Source organism: Brachyistius frenatus, unplaced genomic scaffold, assembly GCF_029030835.1.
Source record: "Brachyistius frenatus isolate BFR_SWC_R1_liver_20210118 unplaced genomic scaffold, ASM2903083v1 Contig_42, whole genome shotgun sequence".
Taxonomy (NCBI): domain Eukaryota; kingdom Metazoa; phylum Chordata; class Actinopteri; family Embiotocidae; genus Brachyistius; species Brachyistius frenatus.
Window position 1 is genome coordinate 3,024,012 of NW_027210641.1, and position 25,036 is coordinate 3,049,047.

General features: G+C 39.8%; 1 protein-coding gene across 2 annotated transcripts; it reads right to left on the reverse strand.

The window, feature by feature from the left end:
• Window positions 1-8,653: 8,653 nt before the first annotated feature.
• On the reverse strand, window positions 8,654-24,501 carry cog3 (component of oligomeric golgi complex 3). 2 transcript variants are annotated; one of them, XM_069702669.1, is made up of 23 exons: window positions 24,317-24,501; window positions 23,914-24,060; window positions 23,729-23,790; window positions 22,284-22,449; window positions 21,609-21,683; window positions 21,106-21,198; window positions 20,082-20,207; window positions 19,899-19,979; window positions 19,747-19,790; window positions 19,499-19,625; window positions 18,752-18,843; window positions 18,275-18,414; window positions 17,351-17,511; window positions 14,422-14,530; window positions 14,207-14,325; window positions 13,993-14,082; window positions 13,296-13,416; window positions 12,924-13,012; window positions 12,641-12,775; window positions 12,202-12,277; window positions 11,937-12,064; window positions 11,212-11,310; window positions 8,654-11,038 (listed from the first exon to the last, which is right to left on the reverse strand). In XM_069702669.1, exons 1-23 carry the CDS (start codon window positions 24,482-24,484, stop codon window positions 11,009-11,011), a joined length of 2,478 nt encoding a protein of 825 aa, XP_069558770.1. In that variant the 5' UTR covers window positions 24,485-24,501; the 3' UTR covers window positions 8,654-11,008. The 2 variants fall into 2 exon arrangements, with proteins under 2 accessions (XP_069558770.1, XP_069558769.1); XM_069702668.1 differs by having other exon boundaries at window positions 14,207-14,328.
• Window positions 24,502-25,036: the final 535 nt, after the last annotated feature.

Genomic DNA, 25,036 nt, shown 5'->3' on the forward strand with positions numbered 1-25,036 from the left:
TCATCCTGTCACATTACATTCAGAAGGCATTATAGACTTCCAAAAAGGAAACAAACAGATAAAAGCGTTGAGCCAATTTTATTTAACGGTAATATAATAAATAACTCACAGCTAGAAGTAATTAAGAAGTTCTACGGTGGCACATGTTTTCTGACCTAATGTCCAAATGGAACAGGTCATGTTTTGTATTCTTTTAAGCAACGCGCAAAGTGGACAATCAAGGACGAGGTCAAAGTACGAATGAGAGGCTGCATTTGCTCCCTTTGATAAAAGGTTTGCACAGTGTTAATGATCCTTAATAGACAAAGTTATCCTCCTGGGAAAGCAGCCATTATAATATCGTCTGCAGAAGCTGCTGACTTCACTCACATAATCTTGGAGGACAAGGACGTAGAGCGCAGCATCAAAGGTGTTTTTACAAATGAAGGACGCTCCACAGGCCATCATCCAAATGAAATGATATGGTGACTGTTACTCCACATAAATCATAACTCATTTAAATAAAGTTCTCACCAAAATATGGCCTTGTCATTTTGAGAAAATATGCATTTTTTGCATTGTGGTGGAGAATTGGATGATAAAAAGATTTAACAATCTTATCATGTAATTTTCTGCCTAAACGTGAATAAATGCACTTTCCGAAATGTAAAACTAGTCCTCTGAATCATATATGAATTTGAGTCGACGCTAAACCTAATTAAAACCGAAGGCGTTAGTATCTGCAACATCAAATGTTGGAGATCTCTTTGGTTTCTTAGGAGACTTTTTACTAAGTAATCTCTGGGGTGTGTTTGAAGGTTGAATCTGACCCCTGGTGGAAGTCTCTGCTTCAAGAGATCTGGAAATTGTTATATTTTGACCCACATGTGTGTAACCTTCCATCTACGCCTCTCACCTTTACCTGGGGGCCATACATCAGTGCGCGCGCGCACACACACACACACACACACACACACACACACACACACACACACACACACACACACACACACACACACACACACACACACACACACACACACACACACACACACACACACAAGAACGAATGAATGTCACTTTTGCACATCAGGACAACACCGCACGCTTCAGAGTGGGTTCAAAGCTTCAGGTACATAATGCTACATACACTACGAAATGTGCATGCAGGGATTTAAAAACACATGGAAAATATAGGAGCCTCTATTGTAAACTGTATGAAGCAAATTATAGCAGCCTTTAATGATAACCGATTTGTGCAGGGGGGAAAAAACACATTTGAAAAAGGGACACTATGTTACTTTTCTTTTCATGCAGCTCATTTGTCCAGAGAGCCATAACAAGCCAGGACAAGGCGTTCTGGGGAGATATATCCAAAAGAGGAGCACCGAAATGTACTCTCTGCTTGACCAGATACAGACCTGCACGTCTCACCACTCTGCAAATCTGCACAACATTAAGCCACATTACAGATTCATCACCCAGATGCAGCGGCTTAGCAAACAAATGGAAAAGGAGAAGTCACCCGGAAAGATAACAGCCCATGCAAACGAAGAGAGAAATACAAAATTGGCAAAAGCTAATATCTTTCATGGCAGTGCCACGAGTTCAATGCATTACCTTATTTCAAATCTCTCGAGTATCCCGATGCTTACAGTCATTCACATTCAGAATGTAAAAGGTTTGAGTTTTATGGAAAAAGATTTATGGAAGATTGGGTCAATTCTTGTGGCAATGCACACATTTTAGTAAACATTGGAAATCAGTTCATAGTGACATCTAGGACAAGACTATTAAAAAAGATATATCTAAGGGTGGAACCACTGCTTGTGTGCGTTCTGTTTAAAAAAAATATATATATATATATATTTATAAAAGAAACACCTACTCAGAACTGAAAAATGACTGTAACATTTCAGATGTAGAGTCGTTAAATGTTTTGCTTCCAACAGCTTGACAAAGACCTTCAACATTTAATGGGGCCAATGTGTTACAACACCTGACTCGTAGGTACTTCTTGTCCTTGGTTTTCAAAATAGAAAAATAAAAAAAAATTGCAGGTAGATGTATTGTACTTAATAAGAAAACAACAATGTCAGCACCCAGCTCTCCTCTTCAAACAACATCCTACATGTTCCCATCCAACCTAACAAGGGATCACTTGCCATTTATTTGAAATGCAGCAACTGAGAATTACTATTACTATTACTGCAGTAATAGGAACTGGTTACCTGCCATCAAATGCTTTGCCTGCATTTACTATTGTTATACAAGCTACCATTCAGACATTTCTGCACTATAAACCTGATGTGATTACCAATTAATTTTTTTTTATTAGCATAAAGCAAAGCTTCACCAGGGTCCCTTGAGTGAAATGGCACGAGATCAACTTAGTTTTTTGAACTACATGTTCAGATTCTGTATATCATTTCTAATTTATTTAGAAAGTAAACAGAGCATAGTCGCTTTACCTGCCAGCCTGGGAACAAAATTCAGCCCTGGCAGAGGCCCAATGTTTTTTCTGCAGCATATGCACCGCAGCATCAGCCTAATTATAAAATATAGTCTGAGCAACAGATATCAAATTGGTATTGTTGTCTGTGGTTATACGCGCCTCCCCCCAATGATTGTGACAGTTCATAAATTCAAAAAATAGGCCATTTGGTGCACTACTAGTGCTTTGTAAGTGCTCTGATTAATAAATATATTCTTTGATTTTGAAGCAGTCTTGTGCTGCTGCTGCTGTTGTTGTTGTAATTTTTCTTTCCTCAGGCTATTGCATGGTTAAATCAATCAATTTTATTTGATGAAAGAAAATGCCCTTTCAGCATGTTGCTAAAAAAATAATTTTAAGCTGAAAAATCTATGGTTTATGATGAGCCCAAAAAACTAAGACAGGATGCATAATTTGTTCTGTAAATTCAATGAAGCAAAAAGGTGCAAAGATAAATAGTAAATTGCTCAAATTGATGATATGCACAGGTAATCTTTCAGTGTCTGAATACTGCTCCATGTACAAACCACAAAAGAAATCCCAGCCTCAACACACTGCATGGATGTGATAGAGCATCTAATTTATGACTACCAAGTCAAGCTCTGTTAACACCGTCACTACGGGCAGTCTTACCTGTGGGTTTGTTACGTCACTGCCTCTTCCGGACTCTAATTACTCTAAGTAACGTCATTTGTGAATAACTTGTGTTATTTGTTAGCATCAGCCTCGATTTTTGTTTTGTCTTCATTTCTCCGACCTTCACGCTCCACCTTTCCTCTTAATGGGACATTTGCACGTTTGTATTTTTGACTCTCATTTTAACAACAGCTAGATTTGAAAGTTTCCCGCCTGATTTCTGACATCACAAGGGTGGACCGACCCATTTGAAGAAAAAAAAAAGTGTGTGTGTGTGTGTGTGTGTGTGGGGGGGGGGGGGGTATGTAAGCCTACCTGTTTTAACAATATCCGTTAATAGCATATTAGCTTGTTTGGAACCGTGCCACCCCCAGTCAGATGGGTTGTACCAACTTAAAGTGGGCCGTAACCGGCAGGTAAAAATTCACCTACACTCCAGTCCAGTAGGTGGCGGTATGGTTCCTATAAGATGGTTGTCAACCGCCCACAATGGGTCGGTGCATCTGGCATTTAGCAGATTTCCCTGCTTAGTACCTCCAGGGGTTGCACATATTCCAGAGACAATGATTTGTGGTTAGAAACCTTGCCAGTATTCAATTATAGATATAGAGACTGTCTGGCTGACTTTTTAAAACGTGTTTTTCTCCATTCTGTTGCAACTTTCTTTCTTTCGAGCGTATCCTTTTTCTCATTTTGTTGTTTAGCAGAAATCCTAAAAGGGGTAAAGGGGTTCTTTTTTGTTTGTTTTTGGTACATGGTATCAAAATGAGTGTGATAAATAAACCATGTTAGAAGCATCCCCTTGATTATATACAACAGATACATCATGAAGTACATCACACAGGCTTTTCAGTCTCAATACAAATCCATGCTGTTTCAAAAGATTCCTGCACATGAATGCTTTTCCAGTTCACTTGCAGCTGTTGGCAACACTTATTTTACTCCATCATAATTAGTGCAGTCTCTTAGTCAGTAGTAGACAACAGCAATGATTTATTTCCATTATCTAGTACATGGCATATGGCCCATTGGAAGACTGTTAATTAGAATTATTTCCAGACCTTTAAATTATTGAGCTCATACAGTCACTGAATGTGAGTATATCTGACTTACACTTGAATTTTTTTTACAGGAATTACAGATCAGGAAAACGGCAGTGCAACGGAAATATTCTAGAAGTTTCTTTTGCTCTTGCTTTCACTCAGTTAGATTTGCATGTGCTTCATAATACAAATTATTGGTAACATTAAATATTTTATATAATATTCTTATTATGTATGCAACATAACTGAGTACACTGTATCATCTTACAATAATTGCATTATTTGTTGAAATGTTGGGTTATTTAATCATTTGTACTTTGGGGCCTGTATTTGTAATGTAATCTAACTAATCACTTTGTTTGAATTATACATAAAATGAACTCCATACAGTTCAACTTGAAAATAATACAGCTATTTTACACTTCTTACACACAATTGTTTTTAATGGATTTGGAAGTCAGCTTGGAGGAGAGTTGATTCTGGTTGTGTTAATTGCTTCTGTCGCTTCATGTAATCCTACTAACTGGATATTGAGATGGCCATACCATGCAGGACTCCATGTTCTTCTCCTCTCTGGCTGTATGTGTTGGCCTCGTTGTCACACTGCGAAGTGAAAAGGGAACCAATTATTCCTTCCCTTCCTCATGGCATTATTTGATGGACAAGAATCCAACATCTGTGGTTTCTAAAGCTTTTGCACACGTCTACAGTATATGCTGTGTACTGTCCCATAATGGCTGTGCTGTGAACTACACAAGAAAATCGATCAAATAAACGAGGAGGTGGATTTTAAAGACCTTCAGTGCAGTTTTCTCTCTTTGTGTTGCGTCTACCACAAGCACAATTGTCTATTGTATAATATGGTTGCTATGGTACACGAGGAGCAAAATATGTTTTCTTTGACCACTCTATCAAATTCACTTTCTTTTTTGTGGTTTCTCTGCTCATTGCTGTTTCACAATGAATCAAGGATGTCACAAAAATGATGCAAACAACTGACTCGCACGGCAAATCAACGGCGATGGATTCAACGACAAATCCTGGATTTGCAAACAAACAAGAAATGCCACAAATTGGCCGATTTCTTTCAAAGCATCATGAACAATAGACACTATGAAGTGAAACCAAAGAAGGTGAGACAACAACAACATTGCCTGCATCACATGTTGTCTCACCTTAAAAGAAACATATTTGTTGAAGGCCTTAATTGGATAATCTTGTTCAGACATTAATCTGTTTTTGATCAGTTTTAACACAAACACTGGAAAGAAATGTAGCTTCAATCATGAATAACTTTGCACCCGTTTAATTGACGCTAAATAAGTACATTTTATTTCCCATAGAAAATACTTACTGCACAGCAGTTGTGTTGTACTGCATTATATTTTACAGGTACTTGAGTTCTGTGTTCATCCCGTGCAGCAGTTTGGATTTATTGAGCTGATAAAAGAAGAAGTGTCTCCAGTGTAAGCTGCATGAAGTGTCAGGTATTCATATGAATACCTGACACTTCATGCATTTGAGTTGTCACCCAGAAGCCTCGTTAGTACACAGACTGACTGGAGATACGAGAATGAGAGCAGCCAAAGTACAGTTTCTTCATATTTCATGACTATGAGTTTCTGACCTTGGTTGTGAAATGACTTTTTTCCATCAGCTCTGTAAACAACCGAACCAAGAATACCACACAAGAATTTGGGGGTTGACATCCGAGCCGCCGAGTGTGCCGAGTTGGGGTATAGACCAGGAAGAGGGATTACAACAACAAACTCACAATGAGGTATTGTGTCCCGTAAAATATATCTCTCTCTGACTTGTAGCACTGAAATGTCCTTGACAAAATAAAAGCTTTTCTCGAATACCCACAGCAGGAGAGGTTTCTCTGAAATTGAATGTGTATTTTTTTTGTTATTGAACTAACATTCAAAATGCACTTGATAGCGAGACCTTAGTCAAATGGTGAATAGATACAATTAGCATATATAAAGCCTTTTTGTGTGTTTTAGAGATAATTTTCCTATTGCCAAACAGTGAATTTGAGTTTTCCTTGCCTTGTCTATCGTTGTCACAGTGCAAGTTTTATCTTGTGAAAGATGATATGACATGGTACCCAGAGACATGGAGTTTCACAGTTTTGATTTATTCATGAAGCACAAGTTAAAGACCTCAAAGAATTTAATAAATTATGAAGTGTCTTTGTTTTTTTTTTCTCCTCAGTGTTCCTGAAAACATGAAGTCTGAGCTGGAGATATCCCCAGGTGAGGAAGTGTTGGATTTGCTCAGCGAGGAAACTCCCTAAACTCCTGCAGCCTGCCAAGGAGAAACTGAGGAGTCTTTAACTAACCTGGACAAGATATGGAAGAGAACGACACTTTAAAATGTCTCCTTTTCCTCCTCTTGTATAAATATGAATTCTTCTATGGAACATGCAATTAGTCTGCATTTGTTTTGCATCAAAACGTGCCTGTCAACCGCAGCTGCTTTTTTTTCTGTAAAACATGCCAGACTTTGACTTGCTGTTTCAATACCTCATTAACTGGAATAGTTTGATGCTTTGTATTTCCAACAGAGCGTCGTTTTGAGGAAGAGTGCATAAATAAAAAGAAATGCATTCAAAGCATCTCTTCCGATAGTGTTTTCAGACCCAACCTCAAGCGGATCAGAGGAGTTGCTGCAGGCTGTGTTGAACATTTGCTGTGAGCACTGCCAGCAGCTGAGAAACCCCCCGATGACCGGTGATCAGATAGTGGACAGTGTTGACCCAAAAGAGGTGAGAGACTGAGTGTGCAGCTAAAACTACAGTTAATATGGTGACATGATCATGTTGAATAAAATCTGGTTGCGGGTTGGGATGATTATGCAAACAAAATAAACGACGAATCACTTGAAACAGAAAAAAAAAAAATCACAAGAACTAATTGTAAAACTACTTTTGAACAATAATAATATGTAAATTTGTGTTATTTAAATATTTTACAACAAAAAACACCTGTCTGAATTTAAATGGTTTGCATTTCCCTCTCTAAAATCTAGTGCAAATCTTTTTAGTATTTTAGCAGAGCTCGTGTTGGAAACAGTTTGGCTCGGGCTGAAATGTCTGATTGGTGAGCCTGACTGATTTTAAGGATCCGTCAACCCCTTATGATTGACATTAATTGATCAGAGTAAAATATATTAGCAACTACTGAATGGTTTGTTGTTAAATGCGAACACATGGTACAGAGAGGACAAATCCAAATGAGTTTGGTGAACTCTTCCTCTTTACACCGTCAAGAGGTTCAATATTTTTGTAAAATGAGCAACATTCCGATCAGCCTCAGCTTTATACACACTAAATTAATTATACCTGTGCAGTATGTTAGCATTATCATTGTGCCAATGTTGTTAATTAGCTCAAAGCATCTTTAACTGCAGCTGTTGCCTCTTTGTCTTGTTTTTCAGTGGTTCAAGTTCCAGAGCAATCAAGGCTGAATGGACTGAATCAGACTTCTGCCATGTCAGACAACTACGTCTCAGCCATACTGAACTCAACAAAGCTTTTATTCTGCCTAAAATACAATTAAAAAAAAAAAAGGTGTCCTTCAACATCTTCAAGTCTAAATTTCACAAAAGCAAATTGAGCATCCTGAATATTTGACATCACTTTAATTCTTACTGAAGAATTTGACTCTTTGCGCCTTAACAACTTGAATTTTGTCTGAATTTGTGAACTCTTTATAAGATCAAATTTACTCAAGCACCACTTGAAATTACCAACTGAAAGAAGAAACAAGAATCCAGATAAATGGCTTTCGAACCAAAACATTTTGATGCTATCAATTCGTTAAGATTTTACAATTTGACCACAATTTACTTCTACAACAGATGAGTAAAAAATACATATGAATACGTGATTGCAAATTTGCTTAAAATCAGAATGTGGAATATTTTTGGCATTTCTACATTTTCGCTCGGCTTTCTTCTGCTTTGAGCAGGCATGGAAGATATCAGAGACTTTGCCGAAGGGTTCAGCAGTTATCACTAAAGAAACTGTGACTGAGAGGGACCGAGCGATGTAGATAGATCAAAGGTCAGGATTACTCGTGTCTATTACTGGTTTCCAGTGTTAAAAGGTTTTTTTTCAAATTAAATTTCTATGCTATTGGCTCTCTGATGCTACATTTTCCACGACACGCCACAGGTTGAAAGGTTTGGAATCAAAAAAGGTTCAGACCCCTAAAGCAGGTTAGACACACCATCGACCACAGACAGATATCTCATGCAGATTAAATTTGCCTTTCCTTCCATTCTGTTCATCCATGTCATGACACTTTTAACTACATTACAGTACACAAATAAGTATTTGCCGCCCCACATAATCGCCTCTTGGATGGTGCTTTGACTGCCAAGAGGGAAGCTTCGTTCCCTGAAAAATAAATCACGGACTGTGAAAACATGTTCGCTTTCAAAGGAGGAAATGCTGGACTGAAGGTTAAATGTTCAAATCAATTTTTTATTTTATTTTTTACAACCGAGGTTCACGCTCAGCGAGATGCCCCAGACTGCACTGCACTGGCTGAAGGTACAGAAGCTGAAACCGATTGATGAATCTACTCGCTTCAACACATGATAAGACCGCTTGTCAAACACTACAGCAACAGCCAAACATTTACTATGATTTCTCCAGATGGAGTAGAGCAGGTGTGGTATCCTTGAAGGGGAATCTAACCGACATGTCAATTAATGTTTGATCATCAATCATATTTAAAAGCGATCCATCAGGAAGGATTGCTATTCTGGTAGCTGCTACACAATCAGCTGTCTGGTCTCGTGGTCCTGAAGGACAAACATCAGCAGCCTTTTGCACTCAGGCAGAGGACAGGGTACCCGTCACCACAACAATGTCTGCATATGGCATGATTGGCTGTTTAATAGTGTAAACATAGTTGGCATTAATCAGCATCTTATTAAATAATCAAAATCTGTTGAATTATCTCCACATCTCTGTGAGAGTTGTCCAATTATTGGCTACACTGGTAGGAGACAGAAATGACCAACTATCTGGCTGAGACAATAAAACCCTCGAGGGGCTCATTGTTCACAAGCTGCTTCTCTTTATTGGGTGTCTTCATGCGGAGGCACCCGGCGCTGTGGCACAGGAGATTTGAGGAGACAGCGGAGCCGCCTGGAAAATAAGCATCACGTTCCTGCTCCACCCTGCAGCCAGCCCCTCCGCTTCACACCGAGCCCCAACATCGACATCCACATCCAATCCCAAGAGCACATCTGCACCTCCGATAAAGACAGCGTGCAGCTCAAAGTAGGGGCGAAACTCAAAGTAACTTAGCGTGGCTTCTGTGTTTGTAGCAAAAGCAGAAATACAAGAGAGGAGGTGTAAGGAGGAGAGCCCATTTCAGACCAAATCGTTAATTGTGCTACTTTATATTGTCTTGCTGTCACAGCTGAATCAAGGCAAAAGGTCTGACGCTGCCACGGCCTGACATGCTTCAGAGCTAGAGTGCAGGGATCAATGTCCTGCTCCAGAACATCAAGTCCCTCATCACCTATCAAAAGACTGTCAGTCCACAGAAGGTCAAGCCCCAGCAAAGCCTCATCTCGCAGATGGAAAGACGGCAGCTGCCAGTTAAACAGCAACGGTCTGCCAAGAAGACCCCCGAAAGCCGATGATGTCCTTGAATGGTAGTTTCTCATTTGTGTGAAGCGACTAGAACTGAAGCATTTCCCTGAATTTGAATTCATAGACAAACTGCTTTCTGGAAATAAAGCCAGAAAAACATCCTCAACTTTTTTTTTTTTTTTTTTTTAATCAGAATGTCCATAAATAATAACTATACACATCATTTTACACGGGACACACTAAACCAAATGTTACATTGAAAGTGTCCTGTTACTTTTGTTACTCTGTGAGGACCATTAGGAAAACACACCAATGAATCACGTAGAGCAAAACCGCTGATTTCCATTATTTTGCCAGAGTTAATATGTATTTGTTTTTGTCAACCTAGTTATAAAAGGAAAAAAAGTATAAAACATATGATTTCGTCCTCTTTTTTTTTTTTTTTCTTTTTTACACATTTTCAACAGAAAAACAAAAACATTTCGCAAGAAGGAGATGGATGAAAACATGTAAAACAACATCTGTGTGGATTTTGCGATGATTAAGAGCAGGAAACCTGTTGGACCTGAGACACCTGTAGCACAGGTCATTATTAGCTTCTACTGAGCGTGTTACAAAGACCGTTACATTTTAAGAAAAGAGAAATAAAGTATTTTTGCAGCATTGTCATACTGGGACTCTTGGCATCTAAATCCAAGCCTGCTTCTTTACTGGTCATCAGCTACCGGGCCGTGTTTAGCGGCTCAATTTGTGCACTTAAAGCGCCCTTTTCTGAACAACCCCAACTATTCCCACATGTGCAAATTCTTCTTATTCTAAGCAATTTTGGTGTCGGGAGAGACGCAACTGCTAATCCACCCTCGTCCAAATGGATGTCTTCTACTTGAAAGCAACCGGCACCGCAACACCAGTTGTAATTTTTAGTCAAAACAAAATGATCAACTCAGTACCCTGTGAAGTTACTCTCCACCTCCCGGTTTGTTATGGACTTCAAGATGAATACCTGATCCTCTTTAGACTCGTAGCTACTTGAGCTCTCAACAATTCTTTGGCCTTGTGCAAGATTGTACGTTTTATTTTCCTTTGCCGTCAGTTCAGCTCTTCTGGTCCAGCATGCCGCTCGGGTGCAGTTTTCCGGTCATCTCGCCTACTCAAGTCTCACAGCTCCTGGTCACAGGCTGGAGTTGCAGCATCACATTGTTATCCGGAGGGTGTTCACCAGCATCGCTACACCGAGGATTACTTATTCACAGACAGCAGTAGGTTAATCTGAAAGAGAGCCGAAGAAAAAAAAAAAAAAAAAAGGTGAGTGCTCACTGTGCCTTAGCTGATATTTAATGTTTCTACACTGAAGTTGCCCTCAGCAGTTCTGGATGCCGAAGTGGTATTATTAAAACTAAGCCAGGTGCCTTTAGGCTGTGCTAATCCCACAATACTGGTACCTGCTCCATAGATGGACATGCAATGATTTGAAGGTCTTCTCCGCTGTATTCCTCCTGAAGCAAGGCGTGCAGTCTTTGGAATACCTGTTGGATGTTATTCTGTGGGAAAAAAAACATCCTATTACTGAGTGCTGGAAGGAAATTAATACTACATTTCCATCTGGCCTATGTCCCCCTCACTATCTTGTTTCCATGTCAACCGCAGAATTTTGTTTCTCTCTCATTCAGCCTCACTTGGCACCGTGATGAACAGTACACAAGCGGTACAAAGATTTCTCCATTAGCGTTCAATCACGTTGACAATTTATAGCTAAAGGCACAACCGCCAAGCCAAATATAAGCAAGAGAGAAACCTGAAGAGTAGATATTAAACACAGAAGTGTTGGCAAAATTCACTCACTGGGCTTATACTGTAGTATCGAACCTTGGCTGATGAATAAATGTGACATGAAGGATATCTGATAACGAGAGGTTTGTTTACATGGAAACATCAGCAAACATCTCGGCACATTTCAATGTGTTTGTATGTATGTCAACATGTTATATGACACACCTGAAAAACCTTTCATTTATGTCACTCTTAAAAATACTGACTGGACCTTGGAGTGCAGCAACGTGGGACTACGGTGTGAAAACATTCTTTGATTCTTTAAGCTTGAACAATGACTTAAAAAGGAAACTGACTCATGCAGTACATGCTATACTCTAGCTTTTCTGCCACCCACCCGGACAGGCTTGAAAAGGATGAACTCTGTGTCTCTATTGGCTAAGTACAAGGACAGGCTTTGCAAAGTGCTTGGCAGCTTGCTCTTCATCACCCGGTAGGTAGCCATCACTATATCGTTGATCTTTGCTGAAAAGGGAGTAAAAAAAAAAAAAAGTCCTGATTAAAGAAAAAACAAAACATTGACATGCCCTCTAGCGTTTGCCATACAGGGTTTTGATGAATTACAGTGTGATGCTCGTGGCGTTTCCTGAGACAAATCTTACCTGGCTGCGCCCAAGGTTGCTGAGACAGACTGTACGTGGGACCACCTTGGATGGCCATAGTTTTAAGAGCTGCAACCTGAGTGCAGACAGCCGCAGCAAAACATTACAGTTTGAAAAGACTAACACAAGCAAGCCGTGGTGCCAGTTCAGCCAATTCAATTCAGTCTTGAGTTGGAGCATTATTTATATAAATAACCGGAGAAAACATATTGTGGTGAGTCGGGAAAAAAAAGACACATGCATCAACATCCACCATGAAAAACAAAAATGTTTTGGTCACTTGTCAGTAACGTTCTGAGACCTTCAGTGATCAATGAATAAGCAAATGATGGTATTTTTTTTTTTTTTAAAGGTTTTTAAAAGGTAAAAGCTGAAAAAATGAAGGTCGGGAGGAGCCGTCGCTGCCCGAGGCGAAGTCTGCCTTCGCTCTAACGGTTACCTTGGTGAGAAACTCCTCAAGGTTCCCCACAAAGATCTGAGTCTGCTGCTGGATGAACTGCTCGCAGCTGAACTTCAGGTGTCGGTCCACATCCTTCTTGGAGTCAATGTAGTGCTCCTTTATCTCCGGTGTTCCCTGGGGGCCACAGAGAAAAAGGCTTTAGTACTATCAAGTGGCGTTTCCCTTAGGCAGGGTGCTATCAAAGTACATAAAGTGTATGGTATGTTTAGTGAAAAAAAAAAAAAAGAAGTGAAGAAGGAAAAAAAAAAAAAAGAAGCACTACCTCCAACAGGAATTCAAGTATGGCGTTGTGACTGTTAAGTCGGAAGAATTTGGGAACAGCCTTAGGGTTCAGGATTTTGAAGGCAGCATCTTAACACAAAGCAGAGATTACATCTGGGCTGTTGTAGAATTAGAGTGCCCTCTAGTGTTACAAATTGAACATGTCCTTGACTGAGATGGGGGCGATAGGAGGGGGCGAGTCTGCCCTGTGAGCCATCGGTTAATGTACATTATGGTGCTGGATTACAATTTCCACATTAATTGTTGCCACCGGTGCATGTGATAGGCACAAGTTGCTTAATGAGCATGAAAATGTAATGACTGGCTTTATGGAGCCGAACGCCAATGTTCCCTCCACCTTTAATTATCTTACCTCGTGTTTTTTTCAGGTCCAGTGAGATTTCCTTGATGGCAAAATCGGTGTGAAATGGGGCAATCTGTTCGCGCATTATCAGCAGGTGCTTGATCAGGAAAAGTTGCCCGTCTATTTGTGTCTACAGGAAGTGAAAGCACACTGTTAAATCCACACTGCAGGCTGCCAACACAAAAGGGCATCTGCTGACTATCCAAACGATGGAGAACATAAAAAAGCACACGCTCAGCGACGATAAGGGAATATGTCTAATTAATAACTGCTGATTAACCGTAGCTGAAAAGGGACGTATTACTGTGACAAATAAAGCAGCTGAAATCATTTTATTGCTCAGCTAGCAACTTAAACATGGGAAAAAGACATCAACATGAAGTAGGAACATATTCTCTGAGATTGATGCTGCTGCTTTAATATGAAGTGTTAGTTTGAAACAGGTCAGTTAGCACAGATATTGACAGCAAATCTGAAGGTGAAAGAAGCCCATAAATAAAGGAGAGTCTGCTGAACACTCTGCTGAGCATAAAAAAGCAACGTCAACGTAAACCTCAAACGACATTCAAGCTGCTTTATTTAAGGATCTTTTAGCCTAAAGAAAAAGAGGGAACTGATCTTATTTGCTACATAAAAAGAAAGGCACTTTTCCAGCTATTTTGATAATAATAAAATCCATACTCGATGCTTAACCATGTGTGCCAACCTTGTTTTTAAGGATGATATCAGAAGCTTTAAGCAGGGACTGGATGCAGGCAGATAAGGCCTCTTGAGATAAACCCTGGAAGACTGCTCTCTGGAAAAAGACCAAGAGATGGAAGAAGAAAACACATGAATAAGAAATGCAAAAGTGGTGAAACTATATACTACACATCCTGCTGTGTGTGGAAATTAGCAGCTAATAAAAACTGAGGACTCACATCTATACATCTGTAGAGCTTGGACAGACAAACCAGTGTTCGCCTGACAGTCGGGTACCACATGCCATGCAGATCAGCGGGAGAGACAGACGTCTGCAGACGAGATGCTTCTATGTTGCCTGCTTTCATTGTACAAAGGAGAAGCCATTAAGCAAATGACAATAACACCAAACGTTGTAAAAGACAAGTGAGTGTCACAATCTGGAAACACAAACCGGCATTACTGTTTCTTCTACCATCAGCGTCTTCAAGCTGCACATCAGAAAACATGGACTCCTGTGACATCTGCTTCATCTGCTCTTCCTTCAAGCTCTGAGCGATTCTCTATTCATGACAAGAGAAAAGTCAAAGACAAGAGTTGGTACACAGAAAATGTTAAGATTCTGGAAAGTCATACTTTTCTCGATTTTTGCTTCAACAGGAGGCCTGAAGGTTTTTTTTTAAAGGGAAAATTAACATAAAATAAGAATCAATTTGCAAGTTTAAATTACAGACTGAAAGTCCCAAACATCTAAAGAGCATCAGGGAGTTTTTGATATTCAGAAAATAGTGTAGGGGCATGTTAAATATAAGTTGAACCTCAAAAGCATATTTAATAACATTTATAAGACCAGCCACAGACTTGAGCCTGCATAATTCAGTTTACACATTACAACTCTTTTAATGGAGCTGAATATAGAAAGTGTCAGATGTTGAAAGGTAACTTTTTTTCCCCACTGCTACAGAAGAACTCTGCAGGTCTTTGAAAGCAGAACATAAAGTAAAATTGCACTGTGTCTCAAAAGAGACAGAGAAAAGGATTTAGAATTATCTAAAGAAATGTGAAAGATTAAGCCGTCAATATCGAGGCGATTTTGAGAAAGTAGTTCATATTCAACACATTTAAGAGCTTTAAAATATCAGTCAAGACTAAAAGGCATATTTAACAACATGTGTAGAAACTCACAAGAGCAAAGAACTTCTGAGGCTTAAAAGCGTACTTAAAACATCAAGGGCTATTTTTGACCATCTAACTTTATGGTCTAAAGCACAAGTGCATTTAGCTCGTGTCCAAATTCCCTGCTAGTGGTCTCACGGCAGATAATCTGAGGGAAAAACATAACACCAACATGGCCACGGGTGCTCTGATGGTTGCAGGCACATTAGCTGTTCAAACAGTGTCGGTCTGAAACCACCAAAGACTCTTAATGCTGCTTTGTGGTGGGTGTTAAATAGAGCCCCAAGTCTTTTAAAGGACCTGCACACAGCTAATAATGGTGTGGCTGAAAACATCGGAGGGAACTTGTGGTTATTGTTGACATTTTATTGACAAAACTATTAATGGAAAAAACCCCATTAAAATGCAGTATAAATGAGAATATTGATTAGCACAGCCCTAGTTCCATCCAGTTTGTGTTGTAGAGAAGCCGAAACGATTACAATTGGTGGCTACATACAGTGGGTACGGAAAGTATTCATTTTATTTCTCATTAATGTACACTCAGCACCCCATCTTGACACAAAAAAACAGAAATGTAGAAATTTGTGCAAATTTATTAAAAAAGAAAAACTGAAATATCACATGGTCATAAGTATTCAGACCCTTTGCTCAGTATTGAGTAGAAGCACCCTTTTGAGCTAGTACAGCCATGAGTCTTCTTGGGAATGATGCAACAAGCTTTTCACACCTGGATTTGGGGATCCTCTCCAGTTCCATTAGGTTGGATGGTGAACATTGGTGGACAGCCATTTTCAGGTCTCTCCAGAGATGCTCAATTGGGTTTAGGTCAGGGCTCCGGCTGGGCCAGTCAAGAATGGTCACAGAGTTGTTCCAAAGCCACTCCTTTGTTATTTTAGCTGTGTGCTTAGGGTCATTGTCTTGTTGGAAGGTGAACCTTCGGCCTAGTTTGAGGTCCAGAGCACTCTGGAAGAGGTTTTCCTCCAGGATATCTCTGTACTTAGCCGCATTAATCTTTCCTTCAATTGCAACCAGTCGTCCTGTCCCTGCAGCTGAAAAACACCCCCATAGCATGATGCTGCCACCACCATGTTTCACTGTTGGGATTGTATTGGGCAGGTGATGAGCAGTGCCTGGTTTTCTCCACACATACCGCTTAGAATTAACGCCAAAAAGTTCAATCTTGGTCTCATCAGACCAGAGAAACTTATTTCTCATAGTCTGGGAGTCCGTCATGTGTTTTTTTTGGCAAACTCTATGCGGGCTTTCATATGTCTTGCACTGAGGAGAGGCTTCCGTCGGGCCACTCTGCCATAAAGCCCCGACTGGTGGAGGGCTGCAGTGATAGTTGACTTTGTGGAACTTTCTCCCATCTCCCTACTGCATCTCTGGAGCTCAGCCACAGTGATCTTTGGGTTCTTCTTTACCTCTCTCACCAAAGCTCTTCTCCCACGATTGCTCAGTTTGGCTGGACGGCCAGGTCTAGGAAGAGTTCTGGTCGTCCCAAACTTCTTCCATTTAAGGATTATGGAGGCCACTGTGCTCTTAGGAACCTTGAGTGCTGCAGAAATTATTTTGTAACCTTGGCCAGATCTGTGCCTTGCCACAATTCTGTCTCTGAGCTCCTTGGACAGTTCCTTCGACCTCATGATTCTCATTTGCTCTGACATGCACTGTGACCTGTAAGGTCTTATATAGACAGGTGTGTGCCTTTCCTAATCACGTCCAATCAGTTTAATTAAACACAGCTGGACTCCAATGAAGGAGTAGAACCATCTCAAGGAGGATCAGAAAAAATGGACAGCATGTGAGTTAAATATGAGTGTCACAGCAAAGGGTCTGAAAACTTATGACCATGTGATATTTCAGTTTTTCTTTTTTAATAAATTTGCACAAATTTCTACATTTCTGTTTTTTTGTGTCAAGATGGAGTGCTGAGTGTACATTAATGAGAAATAAAATGAACTTTTTTGATTTTAGCAAATGGCTGCAATGAAACAAAGAGTGAAAAATGTAAAGGGGTCTGAATACTTTCCGTACCCGCTGTATATGTAAAAGTTTATATGTAACGAGACAAGTATAAACTGCAGCTTGCAACATTACCACATACCTCAGCATTTTGTAGCTTCAGCAAGTTTGCAGTACTATGCCATGGAGTCATAGAAAAGAAAAAAAAGTCTCCATACATTTCAGCACACAAGCCTTACCTCCATCATCTCCAGTTTTTCCGGGTAGGCCAGATCCCCTGGAGCTGGGTTGTAGCCTATGATATCGGTCTGGATGTAGATGTGAGTCCTGTAGACCAGCCTCTCCTGTACATCCTCCAGCATCTGCTTCACGACTGCGTCAAAGGCACCCAGCTGGGTGGCTACATAAAAACACACAGGGGTCAGTTTACAGTTCATTCAATACCAAAATCATAAAAAATGTGGGCTTCTAGTTTGTTGTGAGTAGATTCAACAAATATAAGTCCTTTAGGGTCTGAACTACAAGCTTGTATATATGTGATGAACAGGGACGTGGAGTATGGTGGGCTCATGAGTGGAAATCAGATAAACTACAAAACAGATAAACTATGAAAACGTCTTCCTCAAGCTTCGAAGAACAAATATCACGCACCTTTATTTATTTTTTATTTTATTTTTTTAAATGTACACTTTCACTGAAGGTTGTCTCCTCAGAAAACCACCGCTTCAAACATGCTCTAAGCCTCAACCAACACACCAATTTAGAAATTTGGGATAAATTGAAGGACTGAGAAGATGTGTGCTTTCTTTAAACTTTTTGACTAAAATAGTCAATATTTCCCGTCTTTGTTCACAGGAAAAGGCAAAATGTTAATGGTAATCAATGCTGAAAACGTATAGTTGCATCATATACACTGACAACATTATTACAGGAGATTACAGCATCTTCTTTTTAGCTCAATTTGGAAACTTTTAGGTTCAAATAATTTGATTCGAAAGACATTTATTTCATAGCACAACATAAATAAAAAAAATTGACAGGGCGTTTAAACTGATACATGATACTATATCAAGCCCCAATAACTCAGCTGCATCCTGGTAACTTAATTCTTACCATATACATGACATATGAGAAGCTTTGAGGGGAAGAAAAGATGAACGTACCGTTGTTATAAACATGGTCCTCCAGCATCTCATTCTTGAGGATGCTGCAGAGCTCCGACAGGGTTTCCAAGTGCATGATGTGGATGATCAGAGGCCGGAGGACATCATACAGTGACAAACATAACTTCTCCAGCAGCTCACTGTGAGAGGTTAAAAAACAATTTAATTGGATTGTACAAAAGAAAAGTCTAAAATTATACTTTCTGCTCAAGCTTCAAGTTTTATTTGAGGTAAAGAATAAAGGAATGAAGCAATGACAAGTAAAGGACTTGTTTAAAAAAAGAAAAAAAAGAATAGTCATACAAATAGTCTCCAGTGAATTAGTATTTCAAACACAAAGCATAACAAGCAAAACTTGAAAAGGCTGTTGCACATTTTAAAATGTCACACCTTAAGCAAACATGCAGAACGCGCTGCTAGACGAAGGCTCCCTGTGTGTTCAATGATCACATTACCAGAGAGGCGGGTGTTACTCACTCTAGTTTAAGTGTAGGTTTGGAGAAGAACTCGCAGTAGAGTTGATGTTCGTCCTGACACACATGAACCATGAAGGCACAGCCGCTGCGAACCTGTACAAAAACACACGTATAATGATCCCACGCTGCAGCGCCTGCAATTACTTTGTCTCCACCTCAAACAATCAAACACTTTCCCGGCGCATAAACGATCCAGGCCCCTATTACAGCAATCATTAACAAGATGCATAAGCTTTCAACATTCATTAAAAGGAAAATCTGGACAGGTGGTGCGGCTGTTTTGACGTCTCATTACAAGATATTCGGATCTTTAATTATAGCATCCCTATCAAGCCAATTAGTGAGCTGTTTAAAATGCAACAACAGCATCAAAATACTATCACATTAGAATGGACATTTTTTTTTTACTATTCATTATTGTGACAAACTTTGGGTTAGTTAACTTTTCACACAAAGAAGAAAAGAGTGCAATGATTCGCAGCTTTATAGATGAAGTGTGACTGAGGCTATACTAACAACACTCAGCCTCTGCACAGCAATTCACTTGTGAGCAAAACAGGAGAAATCTCTAGATAGCCGCTGTACACAATCTCAGGTTATGCTCATTTATCATGTGCACAGCTCTGTGTCTCTACCAAAGCCTGCAAAAAATGTCCAGAGGGGCCGTGCTGGCCGGTCTACCCAGACTCAAATGTCACCTCACTATATCCAAGAGGGCAGTTCCACCTTTGAAGCAGTCACGCCTTACCAGAGCACAGTGGTCTTTGCTGTTTTGGTTGGTCAAGTCAGTGATGGTGGATGTAATGCAGGGACTGAGGAGCTGCTCTCTCTGGTCCAGATAGCAGTGATGGATTTCATCTAGGAGCTGATGGTATCTGCTCGCATCAATGTAGAGAGAGACGAGTTAATTTTGGAAAAGAACTGTGGGAAAAAAAAAAATATATATATATATATATTGCTGTTGCTACTGCTTTTGTTCAGGTGAAATGTACTCACTCTGGAATCTTCTCGGCTCTCTGCTCTATCTGTTCAATCAGTGACTGCAGGAACAAACATGTCAATAAAAATGTAGATTTATTACGGAAAATTATCGACGCAAACAACATACAGCATGAATTCAGTCGCCAATAAAATAGCAATATACATACTCTAACTTTAGGTGCAGCGGCTCTAAACTTGACATAGTAAAGTGTAAAGGCATTGTCTGCATTAGTCAAGCCCATTGGATCCTGGTGGAGACAAAAAGGACTCAAATCAAATATTGTTACTGAACTAGACACATACTCTATACTCGGTTGTTTACTTTTGCATGAGGAGAAAGTGCGTCTTACCCTTTTTGTTAACTGGCTTGTGAGATTCTGCATAGTGTTTACAATGTGGATCTTCATGTAGTGCATAGCTTTAGAGAGACACTGTTTAAACTTGGCCAAATAAACAGGGTAGTCCTTGAAATTGGGCTGTAATCAGAGATAAACAAGTGTTAGATCAGTTAATTGGGGATAACACACACCAAAGTGTAAATTTGGCTGTTACAAGTTCAGCATGATTCTGCAGTAATTATTACAGGTCATTGTCAGTGTTTGAATTTCTGATTGGAAAACTAAAACCACCATCATTCAAGTTGCAGTTTCTATTCATGTCCGTCCAGACTTATACATGCTGTTTGGGTTTTGAAGGAATTTGGCCAATGAAGCCAATTTTGACAAAACACAAAGATATAGGAATGACAGTGGAGCAATCCATCCAGGAAATGACAATTGAGCAAAAGCAATATGAATGTGAACTCAACCAATCTCCACAATAATTGCAGGATCTCGCAATTTTGAAAACTGTGATTTCCTAGCAGCAAATGCGCTCGGCAGGATGTCTGCTACAGACATTACAGCTCAGATGAAGCCTTTCCGAAACAACACATGCTTTATCAACAACAAACAATCGAAAAAAATCCCTCTCATCATCAGAACAAACCACAAACTGGTTGACCGTGAAAAAAAATGGCAAAACCGGGAGCTATAAGATTAATGAAAACTTGTATCTTATGAGATTCAGGTCATAAATCATCGTACTTCCCTGCGTCAGTCAAAACATACCGTGTGTGTTAAATTACATGAGTTTTGTACATCCTAAAAACATCCTGACAACTCAAAAACATAAGACCTCCGGCTGCCGCATCAAAACCACCACAAAAAGCTTTCACATTAGGTATAAATATGTACCAACTACATGGAAGGCATTCAAACACTAACTTCAAAAATGTTCCACTGCCTACAGATTATTCTGTCCCTGGTATTTATTAGTATAAAAAGTTCAAATCTGCACAGACAAAACTGAAGCTTTGAAGTACAAAATACTTACATGTGAAGAAACGTATTCAATGCAGTCATCCAGTTTGGATAGCATTGGTATAAAGCCTTCGCTATTTACAGACAAGTTTGGCGAGTTCAGTTTCTGCAAAGTCAAAAGAAGTCTTAGTTTTTAAGTTATTATATACAACATCATTCAAATTTTTAAGGTCATATTCTTTGTAATCAAAACATCTTTTCAAGTCAGCGCTGCCACAAATGTGCTGTTTTCTATTTTCAAATCAGGCCAAACTTAAAAATGTAAAAAAAAATGTGCGATGTGAAACAATATTTTATGAGTACTTTTATTAAACTTTTTAGAAATATTTTAAATGTAAATATAGCTGGTATCAAAGTTCTTTTGAAAAAACTTAATTAAATCTGGGACATAGCTGCTAATCCTTAATAATAATTGCAATTACATTTAATTGACCAATTAACTGACACACGAGTTACAATGCATACGTTGAAGTTGTCAAATGTTTCAAGAGTTAGACGACAGGAAACCCAGCTTACCGTGTTTATGTTTTCTAACTCATTAAAATATGAGAGTTTCTGCTGTATGCTCTCGGCCAGGTCAACCAGCTCTGACTGAAGGGAGAAAAGAACAAACCACATTTCAAACAATACGATATGATTATATTCAGTTTAGCTTCCTCACGTAGTCCAATATACATGTATTTGGGAGCACGAGCAAATTTCTCAAATATACAGCATTAATAAGAAATTAAATAAGCCACGGAAAGAAAAGAATGCCTGATCAAAATTTTACATTTAGACAAGCTATTATTTATACAATACTGTTCTGAACACGATGGTGTTCAGTTTTCAGATGTTATCACGGTTGGTTTTACACCATTTCAGTGGATTTTTTACCATTTTTTTGGAGTTTTAGCTGAACATTCACATTCACAGATACAAAATCCTCCTTTGGTCTTTAATTGAAAGAAACAAGACATGGTTAGAAGCTAGTGTACAACTGGAACATGAATGAAACCATTGCTTTTAATTTGAAATTGATAAAGGAAGTTGCATCATTCTGCCAACCAATGATGTAACTTAATCCCTCAGTCGCTCACTCTGTGACAGAAGTATACGTTAATATACAGTCCCAGCCAAAAATAAATTAGATGATTTATAATTCGCTAATTTTTCACTGATTAGCAATCACAAAAACTGTGTGCACCTCACCTGCTCTTTTAGAAGCTGTTCACAGGCCTCATGGAGGGCGCCAGTCTTATTGGACACAAACAGGTACTGTTTCTGAAGGGAGTCCAAGTGTTCAAGAGCTGCACAGACATCTTTGAGAATTGCATCGCACTGTTCCTGGTAGCAGTTCAGATCGTCTCTGGTGTTCCTGAAGGGAAAAGTAGACATGTTATCTGTTTGCAATGCAGTGGAGCTACCTATTGGTTTGCATGGCAGAATACAGCATTCATTTATGTTTTCACATCGAACAGGAAACTCTAGATATACTGCTCTCTGAGAGATGACACTTTGCATCTCTACCAGCACCTTAAAAAAAAAGAGGATATGATTGTAGGTGTTTTCCCTCAGCTATCAAAGGCACAATACCCTGCTGTGACATCTGTTTGGGGGTGTAGATAAGAGAGTGTATAGAGAAAGCTGCAACACCCCAGGGCTGAAAAATAAAGCTTGCTGTGAAGTGCCAAAAACTGCAGTTCCTTTAATGGCCACTTGAGCTTGGCTCAATAGACCCATAGACCCCCCCATGTTAAAAAGTCAAAACTCTACAGTCCAGCACAAAAAACAGCTAATTTCTCTCATCATGACATAAGTACAGGAGGAGAAGCTATAGCTCAACCATTTAATTAAATCAAGGCCTTAAGTTATGCATAATCACGGCTGGGGCTGCTCTGAGTGACAGGTGGATGTCGTCATAGTTGGCCAGCTGCCAACAAGTTTCAGCCAGAGGCAAACAAACAGAGACTCTTTTAGCTCGCCTTGACTCCACCCACACACCATATTGGATTGGATTGATAGATTGATCATTTATAATATTTATATATATTTAAAATATATCAAATATTTATTTTATATATATAAAAACTAATTTATATATATATAATCTAATTGGATATATCAATTGATAGGTTGGATTGGACTGTGACATCCAGATGGGGTTGAGGCTTTGTCCATGTTCACTATGTCCAGTCTACAGTGTCGATAGAGAGTTTAAGTCCTTTCTTACGTTTTGATCCGATAACTAGAACATAACCTGCTCCGGACCCCCCCCCCCCCCCCCCCCCCCCCGGTGAAGTTTGCAGCATCAGTTGCCATGGTGATCACGCCAGTTTAAAGACACTGCCTGGCTTTAGTCTCAACAATACTCCTCTGTGATAAACAAACAAGTTGTTTGTTTTACTTTAAAGCACCTTGAGTTTCATGTTTAAGTGGTTTGTGTCTGATGCACCCTTTTTAAAAAAAAAAATAATAATAATAATAAAATAAAAACTTCTCTGAGCCCGTCGACCTCCCAAACAAAGCACCCGACCAAGCGTGACACCTCAGCGTGACACCTCAGCGTGACACCTCAGCGTGACACCTCAGCACCTCAGCGTGACACCTCAGCGTGACACCTCAGTCTCAGGTAAGGCAGATGAAGACGGACACACCTGTACTTGGCGCTGTCGTCCTGGTCCATGTTTGCCTGTAACTTGGCAAACCAGGCAAAAAACTGCAACACACACAAAAACAAAACAAAAAATGGGGCGTCACGTTACAAACGAGCATCTTTAACAGATGCAGGAGCTGCTCACCGAGGAGGAGGAGGAGGAGGAGGAGGACGAGGAGGAGTCACCTGCTGTGCAGTTTCTATCCTGTCGTTTCCCATGTCCAGCATCTGGAAACCTTTGAGCAGGACGTCCTCTGTCGAAGCGGGCACCGTCGCCGTGAACGGGGACTGCAAGGACCGAGAGGACAGGCTGCACAAGTCCTCAATGGGCAGCTGCAAAAAAAACAATAAAAATAAACAAACAAACAAACAAACAAACAAACAAACAAACAGGGGGGATTCATGTGGCGCTAACGAGCTTTTCCCTGCACGAATACAAAGCCCGCTACCTGGCATGAGGCGGATATTAATTTAATATCATTTGAACGCGGCAGAATTGAGCTCGCGCAAATTAAACGTGCGTTTAATTGATAAAGTAAGTTAGCAGCCCTGGTTAGCTGCGGAAGCTAGCCGCGGAGGACCGTCTCACCTCCGAGGGAACCGAGAGCGTCTCGGCCGCCGCCCGGATCTCCAGGACCGAGTCCATTTGTTTCTCCGAGAGGGGAGCCGTGGCATCGGCGCGGCGGTCCCATAACGTCAGCTTCTCCCGGGTTTCCTTGTCCGTTAGGTCCAGTAAGGACTGATCCGTGGACGCCATCGTCACTTTGGACAACATCAACGTCAGCAGCGGCAGCTACTTCCTGTTCCGGGGAGGTGGGCGGGGCTTCGTGAAGCTGACTTTAACTGGCCTGGTGTAAAAAAAAACAAACTTGGCTGTTTGAACTGTAGACTACTTATTATATATCATATCCATTTGTTTCTTCATGTGTAAAAGAGCTGACAAGATAACTTTTTTTTTTGCCTTATTGAAACGTTTTAATTAAAGTATTTGGGAAAAGGAGAGATGTGTCAACATATTTATATTGTTCTTATCCTGTGTCATTTTTTTTATTTTGTGTTAATGCCACTTGTAGTTTTCATCACTGTACATCACTTCATAAATTTTGTGTTTGCATGTTCAAGTCTCATCTCCTCTTTAATCTGTATTTACTTTTTTTTTTAATTTTTGGATGTCCTTTTTGTTTCCCCTTTTAATCCTCCTTTCTTTTGTCTTTCCTTCACTGTTTTGTGATATTTGGACAGGTGTTTTCTTATGTGTATTCTGGTCATAGCAGGATACATCAATCAGTCCATAGAAAGTGCATACATG

What these genes read in the sequence shown, in the direction of transcription:
- cog3 (XM_069702668.1), bottom strand. Translation starts at nt 24,484, where the DNA reads ATGGCGTCCACGGATCAGTCCTTACTGGACCTAACGGACAAGGAAACC. An exon ending in AGTTAGAAAACATAAACACG is followed by an intron (nt 21,199 to 21,608) that starts GTAAGCTGGGTT and finishes TTGACTTTGCAG; the next exon opens with AAACTGAACTCGCCAAACTT. An exon ending in AGAGCCGAGAAGATTCCAGA is followed by an intron (nt 19,626 to 19,746) that starts GTGAGTACATTT and finishes TGATGCGAGCAG; the next exon opens with ATACCATCAGCTCCTAGATG.